Source organism: Aedes albopictus, chromosome 3 (assembly GCF_035046485.1).
Source record: "Aedes albopictus strain Foshan chromosome 3, AalbF5, whole genome shotgun sequence".
NCBI lineage: Eukaryota > Metazoa > Arthropoda > Insecta > Diptera > Culicidae > Aedes > Aedes albopictus.
The window spans coordinates 216,963,841-216,981,592 of NC_085138.1; the positions used below are offsets into that span (position 1 = coordinate 216,963,841).

A 17,752-nucleotide genomic window follows, 5' to 3' on the forward strand; every position below is an offset into this window, starting at 1 on the left:
AAGGGTCGTGAGTTCAAATCTCACCTGAGCTGTGGATTTTTTTCGCAATTTCACTAATAACGTATCCATCTGTACATATGTAGGTTGAGTTCACTCAAATAATGTCTAGCACTGAGAATTTTGTTGGCACATGTTCGTTTTTTTTCAATTGTAACGTTTTTATTTGCAGGTTTACGATCCCAAAATGGATACGTGGACATTCGTGGCACCTATGAGACACCATGGCGGAGGTGTGGGGGCTGGCGTCATACCAAACTTTGCAAAGTAATGTTTCTTCTGATGATGCAATGTGATAAATTAAAAATATCTCATAAGTTTGTGTTAGCTTAAATTTTATTCTTATAGATCTAATCGCTCATTCTCAAATCCTAAAGCTGTATTCTAGAAATCAATCACAAATCACAATTGCAAAACATAATCGATGTTAGAAAACATGTGCAAAGGTAAATGAAAATGTTTTTGTTTTTGTTCTGAGTTATTTTTTTTATAATTTGATAGATTACTGATATCGGACATGTTCTATGGTCAAACTATTACAATATAACGAAAAAAGCTTGTAGATAGATAGCATTCCCTTTCGAAATGATATTGCATATCGAAAGCGTATATGATTATGATGAAGAAAAATACGTAATCATATTAACTGTTTTTAGGCGCCTTTGAAAAAACCAAACAACTAGTAGTTCAGATAAAAGCTGCTGTGAGCCCTGTTTTGGTGCCATCATGCTCACTCGCATTACATCTTGGATAAGGTTCGCATTGAAAGTCAAAACCTTCTTGCATTCAAAGGCTATTTGCTTGAATTAAACCGATTTGGGTTCTCTTGGCAGCAAATTAAAGCTACACTGCAAGAAATAAATGCAACCCGCCCGATGAGTTAATTCCGATGTACTGAATAATCAATGTAATCACGAAACCTATGTATGATTACATCGTTTTGATGTAAAATCTTTTGTTCCTACGTGTACATCGTCCTGTGCAATATTCATGCAACCAACGGATTGATCGGGTTGCAGCAGTTCAGATGTAATATTACACAACAGTTTTTTCTGTGTACAACATCCTTGTAGAATGCTATTGAATTTTATATCGATTGGACATTTAGTTACCGAGATAACTTTCAAAGAGTACTTGGGTATCAGCATGTTGGCTCCAGAGGCACGTTATCCTCCGTTTGGGACATTTGTGCCATTACTAGAGTTCACACTAAGAAAAAGTATATCTAAAATGTGCAAGATTCACTCAAAATTGAGCTAAAATGGAACAGCTCAAAAATGAGTAAATTGCCTTTCCAGCGCTAGCGCTTACCTAAGTGCGAAAATCTAACCATTTTAAGCCGTATAACATTCTTGACATCATCAAGAATATTATACGCAGTTCATTACGGGAAACATTCTTGACATCATCAAGAACATTATACGGCTTAAACAGATGAAGTTTTTGCACTTGGGCCAGCGCTGGAAATGCAATTGACTCAATTTGGAGTTGTCCCACTTTAGCTCAAAAATTCAAAAATGAGTGAATTTTCTGACCGTGTATTTGGGAGAAGTATAACTCTACTCTGGCGTTCGATTTAAATAGGTCGTATGTTTGCTGTGATTCCCATGCACATTCGATCTATTCAAATCGAACGTCAGAACTATTTTAGCATGAAGGCCATGTAGTAAATGGTCATGTCATTCACTTTCTACAAGTTTTCACGCTTATTTGCTATCTAGCGAATCTATCATATCTTACGTACTTGAAGTTTTTACAGAAATCTATGTTTCATTGGAATTGAGAAAAAAAAATTCACCAGAAATTGGAATTTTTAAGAGATTATTTCTGCCGTTTTACTCAAAAGATCCTCTTGATTTTTTCCAGGAGTTTAATTGAAAACTCAAACATATGTTAGTTCTGAAATTTCTCCTGGAGTTCCACTGCCCATAATCGCATAGTTGACGTAATCACCATTGACAATGTCAGCACTCACAAGCAAATATCTATCAAATGTGCATAATTGTGACCAGTTTTATTCAATAGAGCACAAGATCTAATCACTAGCTAGATACCAACGTGAAAAAAAAATCATAAACTTTTCATTAATCATTGTTGAAATTTCAAAAGTGCGCTGAAAACTACAGTGGCGCTTACGTCAACTATGCGATTATGGGCAGTCCAGGCATTCCCTCAAAAGTTCCTACGTGAAATCTTCCAAGAGTTTTTTTTTCTAAAATTTCCCCAGAAATTGCTTCTGGCGTTTGATTTGAATAGGTCGTATGTTTGCTGGGATTCCTATGCAGACCTATTTAAATCGAAAGGTAGACTTCATGAGATTCCTCCAGGAGTTCCTTCTAGAATTCCGGCGAGAGTTTTTTATTACTTTGCTGATTAATGATTTTGTTCTTGCATTCCTCCTAGAGGTTCTGCTGAATTTCCTCCAGAATATTATTTGGAATTTCTTCAGGATTTCCTACTGCTATTTGTCCAATTGTTCCTTTCGGGGATTTTTCAGCAGCTCAATACGGGAATCCTCTAGAAGTTCTAATGATTATATAGACGTCAAAACATAACATCTGGTAATTTTCACTTGGTTATGCCCAGAAATTGGTATTTTCAGCATTTCTAAAGAAACTTTAGGTTCTGTAAACATTGTAAATTTGTGTAACTGTAAAAACATTTTTACAATTATCCCACTAACGTGGGTAGATCATCTTACAAAGGTGCGTTGCGGTGTAAGATCTACCAAATTAAATTTTGACCTTGCTATTTACCGCATATATAAATTCAGGCCAAACATGTCTAAAGGTCCAACCTGCAGAAGAGAGGCTCTCTTTGGTTTCCCTCTCTTTCGTTAATATCTCAGCTGTTTATTTGAATTATGATTGTCTTCTTGCATAGAACGATGGTAAAAACAATGGTCTTTTGATTTGTACTGCAAAAATAGTTGAAAAGTGTATCATTACCTCTCAAATGCAGATAGGACCTATTGAAATGTTTGGCCTGAAATATGCCAAGATCAAAGTTTGACGCACTTTTTAAGTTTATGCAATATATTTTTTTTTGTTTTAAAGTTACTGCTCATTAACATTTTATTTCAGCAGGATTCAGGTAAATTTATCGAATGATACAAATGATATTGTAAAAAAAATATGTAACTGTGGCGAGCGTATCACTAATTTGTAGCTTTTTTCGGCGTACATCATTCTATATTCCAGATTTTCGAAGAGTCCAATATTTCAGTTAAATGCCATCAAGATGACGAGGAAACCAGGATGAATTGAACAGACAACTCAGGCCAAACATGTCTAAAGGTCCTATCTGCAGAAGAGAGGCTCTCTTTGGTTGCCCTCTCTTTCGTTAATATCTCAGCTGTTTATTTGTATTATGATTGTCTCCTTGCATTGAACGATGGTCAAAACAATCGTCTTTTGATTTGTACTGCAAAAATAGTTGAAAAATGTACCATTACATTGCAATAACTGAAAGAGAATGTGAACAAAGAGAGCCTCTCAAATGCAGATAGGACCTATTGAAATGTTTGGCCTGAACTGATTAAAAGCTGAGACGAGACTCGCGAAGACGGTCTTCTTTTTCTCCACATTATACCGCATTTAGTTCACCACTGGACTGCGAACTGCGACTTCATAAGTGCGAAAACGTAAATAAAAGTGCGCGTTTGCATCAAATCAGGTTGATGTCTTCGGCGCACTATTTCTTCAATCTATGGTGAACAAGTGCTCTGAAGACACCGAGTTGATTTGATGCAATCGCGCACTTTTATTAGCGTTTTCGCACTCGTGAAAACTAGTGCGATAGTCCAGTGGTGAACTAAATGCGCTATATTATTTTTTTCTTCTTTCTATCTGTGTTGACATTATGTTTCGGGCTGGTGGTTCAAACACGTACGTGACCGCATCACCTCACATGCAGTGTGACTGAATCCCATTCACGCACAAAATCATGTTGAGGTGAAATTTTGCATCGCCAACAATCGCCAAGCAAAGTAATCATTGGAATATTTTGTTTTCAATTTATTTTTGACAGTACAGGAGAAGAAAATGCTGCTCGGAGTGAATTTTGGCTTCAGAATTTATCTCGGATAGCAATACTTTACTCGTTTTAGGTAACGTAATCAAACGGGCTACAACTGACAGCTCAGTTGGGCTGCACTTGACGTTGCTTTTTTTCCTCTTCGCGAGTCTCGTCTCAGATTAAAAGCAGTCTAACAATGGTGTGCCTGAACGTTAACCAAACGTATCCTTTGGAGTTTACGCTTCCACTAACAACACTTAAATTCTCGTATTGTCCGGCGCCGATCGTACGCCCGCAAGGCATACAGCCGCAATGGTACTCGCAAGGCAAAACAAATGAAAATATGTTCCCGCCCAAAACAAAAGCATGTAGGTTTTGCGTAGTGACAGATGTTTTTCAATGTATTTGTGATAGGGGTTAGAGTGGCTCAGTGAAATGAGTGTGCTTGCTGTCAAATCCCATATAATGGAATAAAGTACTTGCAGAAGCTGGTGACGCTGTTATGATTAGTAACTGTTGCGCTTGTATCAGAAACCAGAGGCAGATAATCGCCATATTCTGATTTTTTCTTGAGAGGCATAATAACATCTAGGCCTGAGAGATCGTAGAGCTGTCTACATCTTTCATAGGTGTCCAAAACTAACTATCCTTTCCCATCTCTCAGCAGTCGCAAGGACGTGTTCTCGACCATTGGAGGATTGCGTCAATCTTGTCTAAGAGTCAATAGATTAGTCCCAAGTCTTTGTGCTTCGGTTCGGACAGGAGATAACCATCATAACAACGGTCTAGGGCTGTATCACCTACGAATTTGTGCGAGTCGCTTAAGGTGAAGGTTGCTAGAGATCATAACAAACAGTCCTGCTCCCGCATTAATCACCTACTCACCCACCCACTCAAGCCAAACAAACAAGACGGCACACAGTGCAGTGTAGCTTGGTCAAAGAGACGAATTAAATTGTTTTGCCAAACTTAATCGTGTGGAAATTAATCAGTATTTTGGTAGTATTCTCTTTACCCCTTTGAATGTTTACAGACTTATGAGATATTCTGTTATTTCACGGGCACAGTTTTTTTTCAAAAAGAATGGTTAATCTCATTTGTAATCTAGTTTTGCACAATATTGTCGACATTTGTCTCACTGTGCGTAGCTTTATTTACGTTTTTGACCATTTTCTCTCCTCTCTTCTCTCTCACTTTTTCTCTCAAATCATGTCAATCTACCGTGATATGGGGAGGCATTATTTGTCTCAATTACAAATTAAACAATCTAAAGTTCTGTAACATCATCTAAATATCGCAATGAAAATACTAGATTCGAAACATTTGATATGATTGGATCAGATACTACTTTGTTTCACGGCAAATGTAGACAGAGATTTGGACAAGTTCACTCAGCAGTACACAATATCACTCAGTTCAACGGTAGGCTTTGCAGTTGTAAATAACCGCGATTGAAATTCCATCGGGTTTTCGGCCACAAAAGTGGAAAAAACGTAATCTTTCGGCAATAAACGCTTGATTAAACGGAAGAAACAACAGTTTTCCGCAAACGATCAAATTTGTATAGTGCTGGGCAGTTTAGGAGAGAAGAAAATAGTGATTTGGAAAAATATGTGCCACACGTTCGTCGAGTAAAAGTTGCGGTGAGTGTTGAAATTTCGCACGATTCAGTGAAAATATTGTGAATAAATGAAAACAATTTGTCCTAAAGTACCCGAAATATAATCACCTACCATGAGTAGCAATTTCTATGCATTTGAGCAGGTAAGCTTGTATTTTTTAATCAATTTGTTAGTCAATCTCCTAGCTCATTGAAGGTGGTGGAGAGGAGGAGAGAGGGGCAAGAGAGCGTGTGACGGCCATACTGACTGCCATATTTGTACGCCTGCAACTATGTCCTTAATGCGAATAGTCCATTTTACGAGCCGATTTTATGAATGAATTTTGACAGGAGGTAGCGTCCCGTGAAAATCAATATCATCATCAACATTGTTGTCACTTCGTAAAATGGCTCATACTATCATATCTATCCAGGCCCGAATAAAGGATTGTGGAAACCGGATCTTTACTCCCTTACACTCTGAGTAGAAAATGACCTATAAACACCGACGAACCGATGTGACAGCTAGAACAAATAAATTCGAATTTGTTGTCCCCGACGCCATGATGAAAAATAGCCGAACACTACCGCCTCCTCTATAACGGTTCGCGTTGTTTTGATAGCTTGACTCCAAACCCCCGTGTATTCATTCAGGAAGAGGTTCGCGCCTGCGTTGATTTGACAGAAGCGTTCGCTCGCGTCGCTGGTCGACCGTTAAATTTGAGGGGGGGGGGGGGGGGGGGGGCAGTTTGAATCGCCACTGTCACGTCGGTTCGTCGGTGCTATAAAGCCAAAAAAAATATCAAGTTCTCATTTAATGATAAAAATATCAAAACAGCAAAGTATTTATTACGCTCGATAAATCAGAATAATAGAATCAGAAAACCTGACTGTATATTAAATGAAAGCATGCTGTCAATAAAACTAAAACTTCCTACAACTTACACAAAATTTCAATGACGAAAATAAATTTAAAATAAAAACTATTGATACTGCAAGCTTTGATATAACTACATCGATTGTATAGGTAGATTTCTTGAAAAATGATTGTCTTCATGTTGTGAATTATTGTGTCATTAAGACTGTCACGATAAAAGAGCATGCAACGCTAAGGACACGATCGGTGAAGTACTAGATTAGTTATGAGCTGAATTTTTGTATGGTGAGAAGGCGAATTCTCTGTTTCTGCGAGGAGAAAAGTACAATAAGCCTGGATATTTATTATGATTCCTTGTCTAATTTGATGCTGTTTGAGCAAAAGATTGGAAAACTGTGTTGTTATATTCTCCATTTCTTGTCTTTTAAACAGCACAGTTTACCAATCTTTTGCTCAAACAGCATCAAAATAGACAAAGAATCTTAATATCCACGCTTTTTGTACTATTTCCTTGTAGAAACGGAGAATTCAGCTTCTCACCTTACAAAAATTCAGCTCATTACCACAAATCTAGAGTACTTCATCGATAGTGCCCTATTAAAAATCTAGTCATATTTAATGGAAAAATTGTATTGATTTTTTAACGTAGTAAATAAAATGTATGTGAAATCTACAGTTTATATTATTTTGAATATTGTGAACGCCTTGAATGAGTGTCCATTAAAAGAAAGAAGAACTGAATAACTCATACGGAGATGGCAGATGCGTCGTTGATTCTTTTTCCGTATGAATTCGCAGATTCCAAGTAGAATTCAAGAATGGCATCCCAGCGTGTGACCGTGCCGAGCTCTCGACGCATACTGAATTAGACTTACTTACTTTACCGATCAGGCTAAGGCCGGGGTGGCCTCTGCTGTAAATTAAAAAAAAAAAACATACGACAATCAGATTATCCACCCTAATGACAATGGTTCATCTTAAAACTAACATAAAACTCTTCTAAAATCTTATTAGTTTCCCGAGACAAATTAAATTTAAATACACGATAACGCTGTTGAAAACCCGGGACATACTATGGATCGGTTCATGGAAGCTATAGTAAGTTATGGTGCGGGGAAAACGGATGATAGCATTATGGCGAAGATTCCGGATGCGTATGATGATATTGTGGATTTAGCACTAAATTGGTGTCGGAAGTAACTTCATTGACTTCCGCTGCCTTTCCTATGCGTTAAACATAACGTCGGAAGTAGTGCGCTATGTAGAGCATCCGATTTACTATACAGCGCACTACTTCCGACGTTGTGTTTAACGCATAGGAAAGACAGCGGAAGTCATTAAAGTGACTTCCGACACCAATTTGGTGCTAAATCCACAATATCCAACATGCTGAGGAGCAGCGGACAATCAATGTTGCCTTGTAGGAGATCCCCTAAAGCACGCTTTTATCAGTTTATCAGTTTGCGGCGGCTTTCGTAGCTTGGCGAGTTTAGCGGATGCCTCCAACTGAAGTGACGAAGAGCGAAACGGACGAATTTACGCTGAACGGCCCCGTAATTCTAGTAATTAAAAAAAAAAAATGAAAAGTGGTGACCTACCAGAAACCGGATGAAGCCAAATCAGAAACGAGGATGAAATTCATGACAGCGCTGACAATGGAATAAAATACACCAACGAATTGACAATGGAAACCCTACAACCTCTGCCTGGAACCAAGTCTGGACCAGTGGAAATCATTCAGCCTGCATTACCATTATTATTTAATGGTATCGTGAGTATTAACCTTTTAAATGATAAAGTGTTTTGAGATGGTTTAAATTTGTTGTGAGTTGGTTTGAAATGATGATTTTTTTTTACGATGATATAAACAAAACATTTAAATTAAAATACTGTATGGGGAAAAATTGAAAAGTTATTCAAAAATTTAAAACAAAAAAGAAAATCATAGGCAGACAATTAAACGTTCCTTAATAAATACACAATTTACCATAAATAATTCGAAAAGTCCCAGTCAAGAAACAGGGGTGTAAGCAGTAATAAATAACAAAAGTTCCATAAACCAATAAAAAAATGCATAAATAAATCAAAAGTTTCCATAAATAATTGATTTTTGAGCAATTAAAAACGTCAAAAATGCAATGAACAAATCAATTGTTGCAATAAAAAAAGCCATTTTTCCCACCAAATAACTCCGAATTTTCCATAAATAAATCCGATTTTTCCACAATAAATTATAAAAAATGACTAAATTACCCATGAAAAACAAATGCAGGAAAGTATGAGACAGTGAAACGCTGAATCGCACTTATATGACGGAAACGACTGAAAAGCCTGCGTAACTATGATTGCAGTTTACCGAGCAATTGCTTGCTGTCCGAACTCGCTATCGCTCGTCGACCTAAAAAAGGGATAACATCCTAGATAACATCTATGTTTGCATTATACCGGGCAAATTCTTGGATCTGTGGTTTGCCTAGAACCGAAACGATGCAATTGCAGTGCATCGGATATCGGAAACCCACAATCCTCTATGCGGCTTCGCCGCTGGTCTATGTAATTTTTTGGCTCAAAATGCATTTACGTTTATTGCTCGTTTTTTGACATTTATTGATAATTTATATTTTCGTTTATTGTACTTTTTGAATTATTTATTGCTTTTTGGATATTTTTTTATTGTGAATTTTCTAATTTATTATGGAAAAATCGGATTTATTTATGGAACAATCGAAGTTTTTTGGTGGGAAAAATGGCTTTTTTTATTGCAACAGTTGATTTATTAATTGCATTTTTGACGTTTTTAATTGCTCAAAAATCAATTATTAATGAAACTTTTGATATATTTATGCATTTTTTTTTATTTGTTTATGGAACTTTTGTTATTTATTACTGCTTACACCCCTGTTTCTTCACTGGGACTTTTGGAATTATTTATAGAGAATGACCACTTTCTTAAGTGTCGTTAATATTTCAGCCAAATCATAGCCGTATTTATCAAATTGTGGATAAATATAACAAAGAAACGGATATCAAGAAGAACAAGTGGATGAAAACTACAAGCAAATTGCACTAATTTACTAAATCATACGAGAGTCGTGACCTTCTATTAACGACCAAATTTTTATTTATGCATAATTACGTGCTTATTTCGAGACCGTGTTTCAAAAATATATTTATTTTTGTAATGATACTCCTACCCTTTAGTCCCCTTTTTAACCCAAATAAACTGCCAGCATGCGATAAGCGCTGCCTACCTGTGAAAAAGGGAACTGCAGCACTCACGGGTCGCATTTGTAAATGTGGCTCCGCTCCAAAAATTCTCGCTCTTTTCTCTTCAAGATGAGTACTGAAAAATCTCCTCCCCGCATCGCTAAGATAGCTTAGGCTTTCCGCGGAGGAATGCGGGAGGAAGTTAAATGAATAGATGAAGACAATAAAACCTGGGCTTCGTAGTAGATCACGCGATTACGCAATTGTTCCGATCAGAAAAGCGATCGATATGCCACTTGAGTTTGGACCACTAAAGCCTTCAGAACGTTGGTTAGTAGCAAAATTTGTGAGCCGAAGAAAAAGTTAAACCTGTGCCACTAAGAAGATAGAAAGACTTATAAGCTAAGACTGGACTAAAAGCAAATTGAACCTAAATTGTGCTACGACGGAAATTAGGGCTCTCTTCCAAGGGTCTTCCAAGGAAAGCCCGCGTGGTGGAAGATAGACCCCACAGGTAGATTACACGTGGCATTAGTGAAATGATGGCGGCCATAGTTAATCAAAAATTGTTATGTTTTAGAGCTGTCCTTCTTAGCATAGTTTCCCGAAAACGCGCCCAACAATTCGCGCGCTTGATCTTGCGAATAATCAGGTAACGAAAGACATTAATCTTAATTTCAACTCGAGACTTAATCCCGTCACGTCAAGCAGGTGTGAAACCCGCGTCGACGTGGGTTTCTGTTTGGGCTCATCAGTGACGTCAGAGACGCGGCACGAACGCTACATTTCCCAGGTGCGCGCTGGGTAGTAACCGTGCAAGGATCCGTCTGAGGAAAACCCACCCCCTCAAGTAGAGAGCCTCTCCAAGGAAAAGAGCATCCTGACTAGTCCGTCAGAGGATTACTCGTCGCCGAAAGCGTGCTGCTCTGAGCTCTCTCGTTGTGGTCTGGTGAGATCTACAGTGACTGGCCGCGTGGTGCTGTTGCGGTGACCACCGTTACCTCTAGACGTCGACCCGACTACTCTCTAACCCGTCGGCTGCGAAGAGCCGAGTCTTCGGAAATTCCTCGATCGGACGAAGGCTACCTGAACTACGTTCAACTCGTCCGCCGCCGGTATACAACCCGCACCTTGCGGAATCGACAGTGACTGGCCTCGGGGTGGTGTGGCGGTTACCACCGTTACCTCTCGTCGACGACCCGACGACTCTCAACCCCGTCGGCTACTCAGAGCCGAGTCTACAGCAGTTTCTCGAGCGAGTGAATGCTACCTGCACTTCGTCAAACCCGCCCGCCGCAGATCTACATCCCCGCACCTTGCGAGTGTGCGAGCAGGTTAGCTAGTTATAAGTAACGCACTGTATTTTGAATATAGGGAAAAACCAAGTTTCTCGTCCCGGGACTTAGTAGGTAGGAGGTCATTACCCTCGAATATAACATTTGGATTGATTGTATGAAACCGATAGCGAGTTTTTTCGTTCGAAGGTGAAAGCAGTACGAATTCAAGAGGTTCGGGCCGTATTATTACCTTTTACTCTTTTTACTAGATTATTCAAAAGGTTTTGTTGTCAAAATTTCTACTTTGTTTGCATTGTTGTTTTCGGTTTTCACTCTGGGGAAATCCGCTGAGTGTTTCCTAGCGTTTGAGCCTAGCCTAACACCCGCCCTTTGGCAAGAGTCTCTGGCCGGATTCGAAACGTGCGGCTGCAACCTTCCCTTCTGGAAGTGGCGCTGAAGTTGCAGCAGTTAAAGAAACCATCCGCTCGTTACATTTGGCGCCCAACGTGGGGCCTAAAGCATCATGCAAATTAGGAAATTTTCATTAGTTTAGGAATATCGGTATTTGGGAATTATTAGTTGAATTGGACTTAGCATTAGGATTTATTTTGATTTTTTGTTTTTGGTTTAGTAGTTAGGTAACTGAATTCGATTTTTCATCATATATATACATATTCTCTATTTTGATTCCATTTTTTTCAAGCACGGGATACAATAGACTGCATTAATCTGACACTATGTCGAATAATCGACCAAATTTGGATGATATCTCGTCTCAGAACTATACAAGGGAATCGCAAAGAACCTTGATCTCTCCACCAAGGGATCTTTCTCATGACTCACTCGAAGGGGCAGTAGGTGGGGTGATTGAATCGGAGGGAGATCGCATACAACGCCTTGTGTGGGCGGACCAACGAAGGCCAGGCCTTTTTTCAAATGTGCCTCCAGTGGAAACCCGATATTCAATGGGAAGTCGCTTACCAGCCCCCAATAATCTACAGACAGAATTAAATCTAGCTTCGAGAGTGCGGTTATCAGCAGACGGAACTCAGCTTCCGTTTCGTGAAACCCGATTAAATACGCAATTGGATCAAAATCGTCTCGGAAGTGTTCAATTTTACCCAACACAAGTTGATTTTACACGGTTTTCTGAGCCAGTTGCCACTGCCACGCAACGCGGGAGTTCAAATGCACTTGAGATTGGGAATTCATTAAGTACCAATCACCCCGGACTGGTGCAAGCACCCAGTGACAACGCGGTGCTTACACGACGGGAAAATAATTTCCCACTCAATCAAAATGACCTAAGACCTCTGATGAATTCTACTATTCAGCAGTCGTCTTCCACAGGGGCTCCGTGGCCCAATAGAATTCCACAGCAGGAGGTTGTCCCTCCATCGTCTATGAATCAATCGCTCAGAGATTCACACCTCCCACAGGCCGAGCCAAGATCGCGACCAGGCACTCAACCGTGTCTTAATGAGAGCCTACGGGAAGTAGTTATTTCCGGAGATGACGGCGCACCAAATTTACAGCCTTCCCAGTCAAGCTCCTCACGCCCTTTACAACCTGGTGGGGAAAGTCTTGATTCAATGAATTATGTGCATGTTTCGGAAATCCAGAATTATATCCATTCGTATGTTCGACAACTATTGGGCAATCAAATAGATCGTCCAAATATTCAAGAGTCTGAAGTCAACCGACTTGCTCACCAGATAGGGGAGGTGGAGATAAACGGACCAGGCATCTCGCATATTTCTCGGGCTCAGGTTGAAGAATACCCGGCAATGCCTCCCTCTTCGAGACTATCCCCCCCGTTACGGCTTAACCAGTCTAATAATCTGTCGGATCAATCTAGAAATCGAACCGATCAAGGCTTGGAGAATACCCCCCATGCATTTCGAGAGGTTTTGCGTAACTCTTGGCCAAGTTTTTACATTCCCGTCGAACCGGCAAGTTCAAACTCGAATCGTCAACGGGATGACCGTGTTCCACGCCCAAACTATCCAGCTAATGACATGTCTAATTTGGCACTGTTAGATGGAGGAGCCGCAGGCCAGTTTAGGAGAGGAAGACTGCCTCACCAAACTTGTAGTATTCTGGAAAAGTGGCCAAAGTTCGCTGGCGACACTCATCCCGTGCCAGTCATAGATTTTCTCCGACAGATAGATCTACTCTCTAGGTCGTATCAGATCACAAAAGAAGAATTGCGAACACATGCGCATCTTCTTTTCAAAGACGATGCATATATATGGTATACGGCTTATGAACCGAAACTTGACTCTTGGGATACTTTATTATATTACCTGAAGATGCGCTACGACAACCCAAACCGGGATCGGTTTATTAAAGAAGATTTGCGAAACCGAAAACAGCGTCCGAACGAGCTTTTCAGCGCATTTCTTACGGACATCGAAACGCTATCTCAACGTCTGATGAGGAAGCTTTCCGATGAAGAAAAGTTTGACCTCGTTACGGAAAACATGAAAATGTCTTACAAACGCCGGCTGGCGTTGGAAAAGATCACTTCGTTGGAACACTTAGCCCAATTGTGTTATCGCTTTGACGCGTTGGAGGGAAATTTATACCATTCACGGAGCATCTCAAAACCTCCCATAGTGAATGAGATAGACTCAGAAGAGGCCGACATATTTTTTGTAGAAGAAGAGGGTGAGGACTTAGAGGTAGCCGCTTTTCAGGTTCGAAAGGGTTCACAAAGAGATCAGATTTCTCGAAAACCCTTTGATTTTAATGACAGAACAAAACCAATGTGCTGGAATTGCCGGAAGTCGGGTCATGTGTGGAGGGAATGCGACCAAAAGAAGGCTGTTTTCTGCCATATTTGTGGCCATCCAGAAACCACTGCGTTTCGGTGTCCCCAACAACATGACATTAGACCGGCCGTCGAACCCAAGTCAAAAAACGAATAAAGGAGGAGACCACGCGGAACTGTGCTCCTCCTACCGAAGATCTGTTAGTTCCCTACCCCTTTTTCAAATTTCATCAAACCTACCTGATTCAAACTTGTTTTCGGCGTTGTCCCCACATCAATGTTTCGATACTCGGTGAAGAGGTGGAAGGGCTGGTGGATACTGGAGCTAGCGTATCCATTTTGAGTTCGCTAAGCTTGGTAAAATAGCTTGGGTTAAAAATGCAAGAGTGTAATCTGAAAATTTTCACCGCAGATCGGACACCATACACATGCCAAGGATATGTGAATATTCCCTTTAAGTATCAAGAAGTTCAAAAAATTATTCCCACGCTTGTAGTCCCTGAGATCACAAAGGACCTGATCTTGGGAATGGACTTCTTACGAGCCTTCAATTTCCGACTAGTATCCGGTTCGGATGCGAAACTCTCTAATCAGCCTGAAGTTTCGCCTATAGAAGGGAATCACGACCTTCGTTATGTGGAGGATTACTTCGGATCAAATGAAGAGCGCATTTGTTTCCACATTACCCCCTCGACCAATCAATTGTCTGTCTCTGAGTCCCCAGAAGAGGACGAGAGCCTGGAAATGCCTACCGTGGAAATTCCGACCAAGACCATTAGCAAACCCTGCGACATCGAAACTGAACATCCTCTGTCGATGGACCAACGATCTGAGCTATTTGAAGCCATTCAATACCTGCCGGTTACTAAGGAGGGTCAGTTAGGTAGAACCCCTTTGATTAAGCATTCGATCGAGCTAATGCCCGGAGCCACTCCAAAGCGAGTTCCATCTTATCGATGGTCGCCGGCAGTGGAAACGGTGATCGACGCAGAGATGGACCGTCTACAAAAATTGGATGTTATTGAGGAGTGTGAAGGCTCCGCAGATTTCATAAATCCTCTGCTTCCCATTAAAAAACCCACGGGAAAGTGGCGGATTTGCCTGGACTCTCGGCGTCTCAATTCGCTTACGAAGAAGGACGATTTTCCGATCCCCAATATGGCTGTAATTTTACAGCGGATTAAACGTGCCCGATATTTCTCGGTAATTGACCTGACCGAATCCTATTACCAGGTGGAACTGGATAAAGACGCGAAAAACAAAACCGCTTTCCGCACCAACAAAGGCTTGTATCGCTTTAAAGTCATGCCCTTTGGCCTGACGAATGCACCTGCCACGATGGCTCGTCTTATGGTCAAAGTGTTGGGGCATGACTTAGAGCCATTCGTATACGTCTACTTGGACGACATTATTATCACTTCCAACTCATTCGAAGAGCATCTCCGGTTAATAAGATGTGTCGGTGAACGGCTAAGACAAGCTGGTCTTACCATTAACATCCTCAAATCCAAGTTTTGTCAGGCGAGTATCCGCTATCTTGGATATGTGCTTTCGGAGAACGGATTGTCAATGGACATTACGAAAATCCAACCCGTTCTGGATTATCCGGTGCCTCGCACAATTAAGGATGTCCGGCGCTTGCTAGGTCTAGCCGGATTTTACCAGAAATTTATAAAAAAATATTCTGACATTACCGTTCCAATCAGCGACCTACTCAAAAAAGGCCGTAAGAAATTGGAATGGACACCGCAGGCGGATGAAGCTTTACAAAAATTGAAGGAAGCCTTGGTGTCGGCTCCCATTTTAGCCAACCCCGATTTCAACCAGCCTTTTATTATTGAGACCGATAGTTCGGATTTGGCGATAGGATCGGTCTTGGTGCAAAATTTGCACGGAGAACGGAAATGCATTGCGTATTATTCCAAAAAGTTGTCCAGTACGCAACGAAAATATAGTGCAACAGAGCGAGAATGCCTTGCGGTGCTATTAAGCATTGAGAATTTTCGGCATTTTGTCGAAGGGAGTCGATTTGTTGTAATGACCGATGCAATGAGTTTGACTTTTTTAAAGTCAATGAGTATCGAATCAAAGAGTCCTCGCATTGCTCGGTGGGCCCTTAAACTATCGAAATATGATGTGGACCTACAATATAAGAAAGGATCAGACAACATCTCGGCTGATGCCTTAAGTCGGAGTGTTTATACTCTCTCTTGTGTTCTTTCGGATCCTTATATTGAGGGGCTCAAGCAGCAGATAGAGCAAAATCCCGAGCGATACTCCGATTTTAAGACTCTTAACGGAAGAGTGTACAAATATGTGACAAACTCCACCATCCCGGAGGATCCAAGTTTCCGGTGGAAAGAGGTGTTGTCCCTTCCCGAAAGAAGAACTACCATAGAGAATGTGCATAACCGTGCTCATTTAGGATTTCTTAAAACCCTCGAGAGAGTCCGAGAGAGATACTACTGGCCCAAGATGGCCAGTGACGTCAAAAGATTCTGCCATAGTTGTTTGGTGTGCAAGGAATCAAAGGTCCCTAACACGAACGCGCAGCCCCCATGTGGGAAGCAAAAACTGTGTAGTAGACCGTGGGAAATCATATCTATCGACTTCCTTGGACCCTATCCAAAATCCCGAAAAGGTAACGTGTGGATCCTCGTAGTTTGCGATTTTTTTTCGAAATTTGTGCTAGTACAGTGCATGAAGGCTGCGACAGCACCAGGGGTCTGCATGGTGATGGAAAATTTGGTGTTTAATTTATTCGGAGCCCCTGCCGTCTGTATTACAGATAATGCCAAGGTATTTCAGGGTGACATGTTCCGGAAACTTTTGGAAAAGTATGGTGTTACGCAATGGAACTTAGCGGTATACCATCCAAGTCCCAACCCCGCCGAGCGAGTAAATCGGGTCATTGTTACCGCTCTGCGGTGTGCATTAAACAAACAGACGGACCATCGAAATTGGGACGACTCCGTACAGCAAATTGCCGCAGCTATCCGCGCAAGTGTACATGAAAGCACGGGTTTCACCCCATATTTTATAAACTTTGGTCGCAACATGATTAGCATGGGGACAGAATATGATCATTTGCGAGAGTTAGCTTCGGGGGGTGAAGAATCCAATAGAAATATCCCTGAAAGTACGAAAAAGCTCTATGACCTAGTGCGACAAAATTTGCACGCTGCTTATCAGCGATACTCAAAGCCCTATAATTTACGATCAAATGAAAAACATGTTTTTCAGGTCGGTGACCTTGTTTATAAACGCAACGTACACCTTTCTGATAAGGCTAAGCATTTTGTGGGCAAATTTGGAGCAAAATATACTCGTGCTCGCATCCTTGCAGTGGTAGGAACCAACACCTACTTCTTAGAAAACGAAGAAGGGCAGAAAATACCAGGAACCTTTCACGGGTCTTTCCTTAAGAAAGCCTGATATGTTTAAACTACTTTGCGATTTTATAACTCCAGCTATGACTGTGCATCATCAGCCGTGATGCACATACACTATGCAGACACTGTTGCCAATCAAAATACTCCATGAGGTGCTATGGCAAGAGAGTCCAACGTTCGAGATGCATCCTACGATTCCTCACGTTGTTGACGACTCAAACGGGATGAATCTGAAAAGGAGGTCATCAACCCTATCTGCCCGATCAGATGGTGACCTCGAATGACCTTCATAAAACCCTAAATACAAAGTTAACAAAACTCAGTTCACCGTAGCAATTACACTTGTTGTCTTCTGAGAGCCGAGATTCATCCAAAAGAAGTTCAAAATTATCTCTGTCATGTATCCAGTCGAATTTATCACTATTTATCATACACTTTACTTTGATTTTTGCACACATTATTTGAATACAGTCCAAGTTCATAGTCTAGTTTCCTGAAATCTAAAATGAAGTTATCCGTATAATCACCTGACCATACAGTACATCCTTCCACTGGGAGAGCTGCTCTGGATCTGCCAGCGACAGTCTCCCGAACAAATATTCCAATCAAACA

At 40.7% G+C, this 17,752-nt stretch overlaps 1 protein-coding gene across 3 annotated transcripts in view; it reads left to right on the plus strand.

The window, feature by feature from the left end:
- Nucleotides 1–17,752, plus strand: part of LOC109419430 (kelch-like protein 18) — a 386,574-nt gene that overhangs the window by 358,181 nt on the left and 10,641 nt on the right. For 2 of the 3 annotated variants that reach the window (XM_062858820.1, XM_062858819.1), the window contains one exon: nt 170–7,164. The exons of the other annotated variant lie outside the window; for it this stretch is intronic. In XM_062858820.1, the coding sequence (XP_062714804.1) occupies nt 170–268 (99 nt within the window). In that variant the 3' untranslated portion in view covers nt 269–7,164. Of the gene's footprint in view, nt 1–169; nt 7,165–17,752 lie in introns of those variants that run through there. 3 annotated transcript variants of the gene reach the window in all.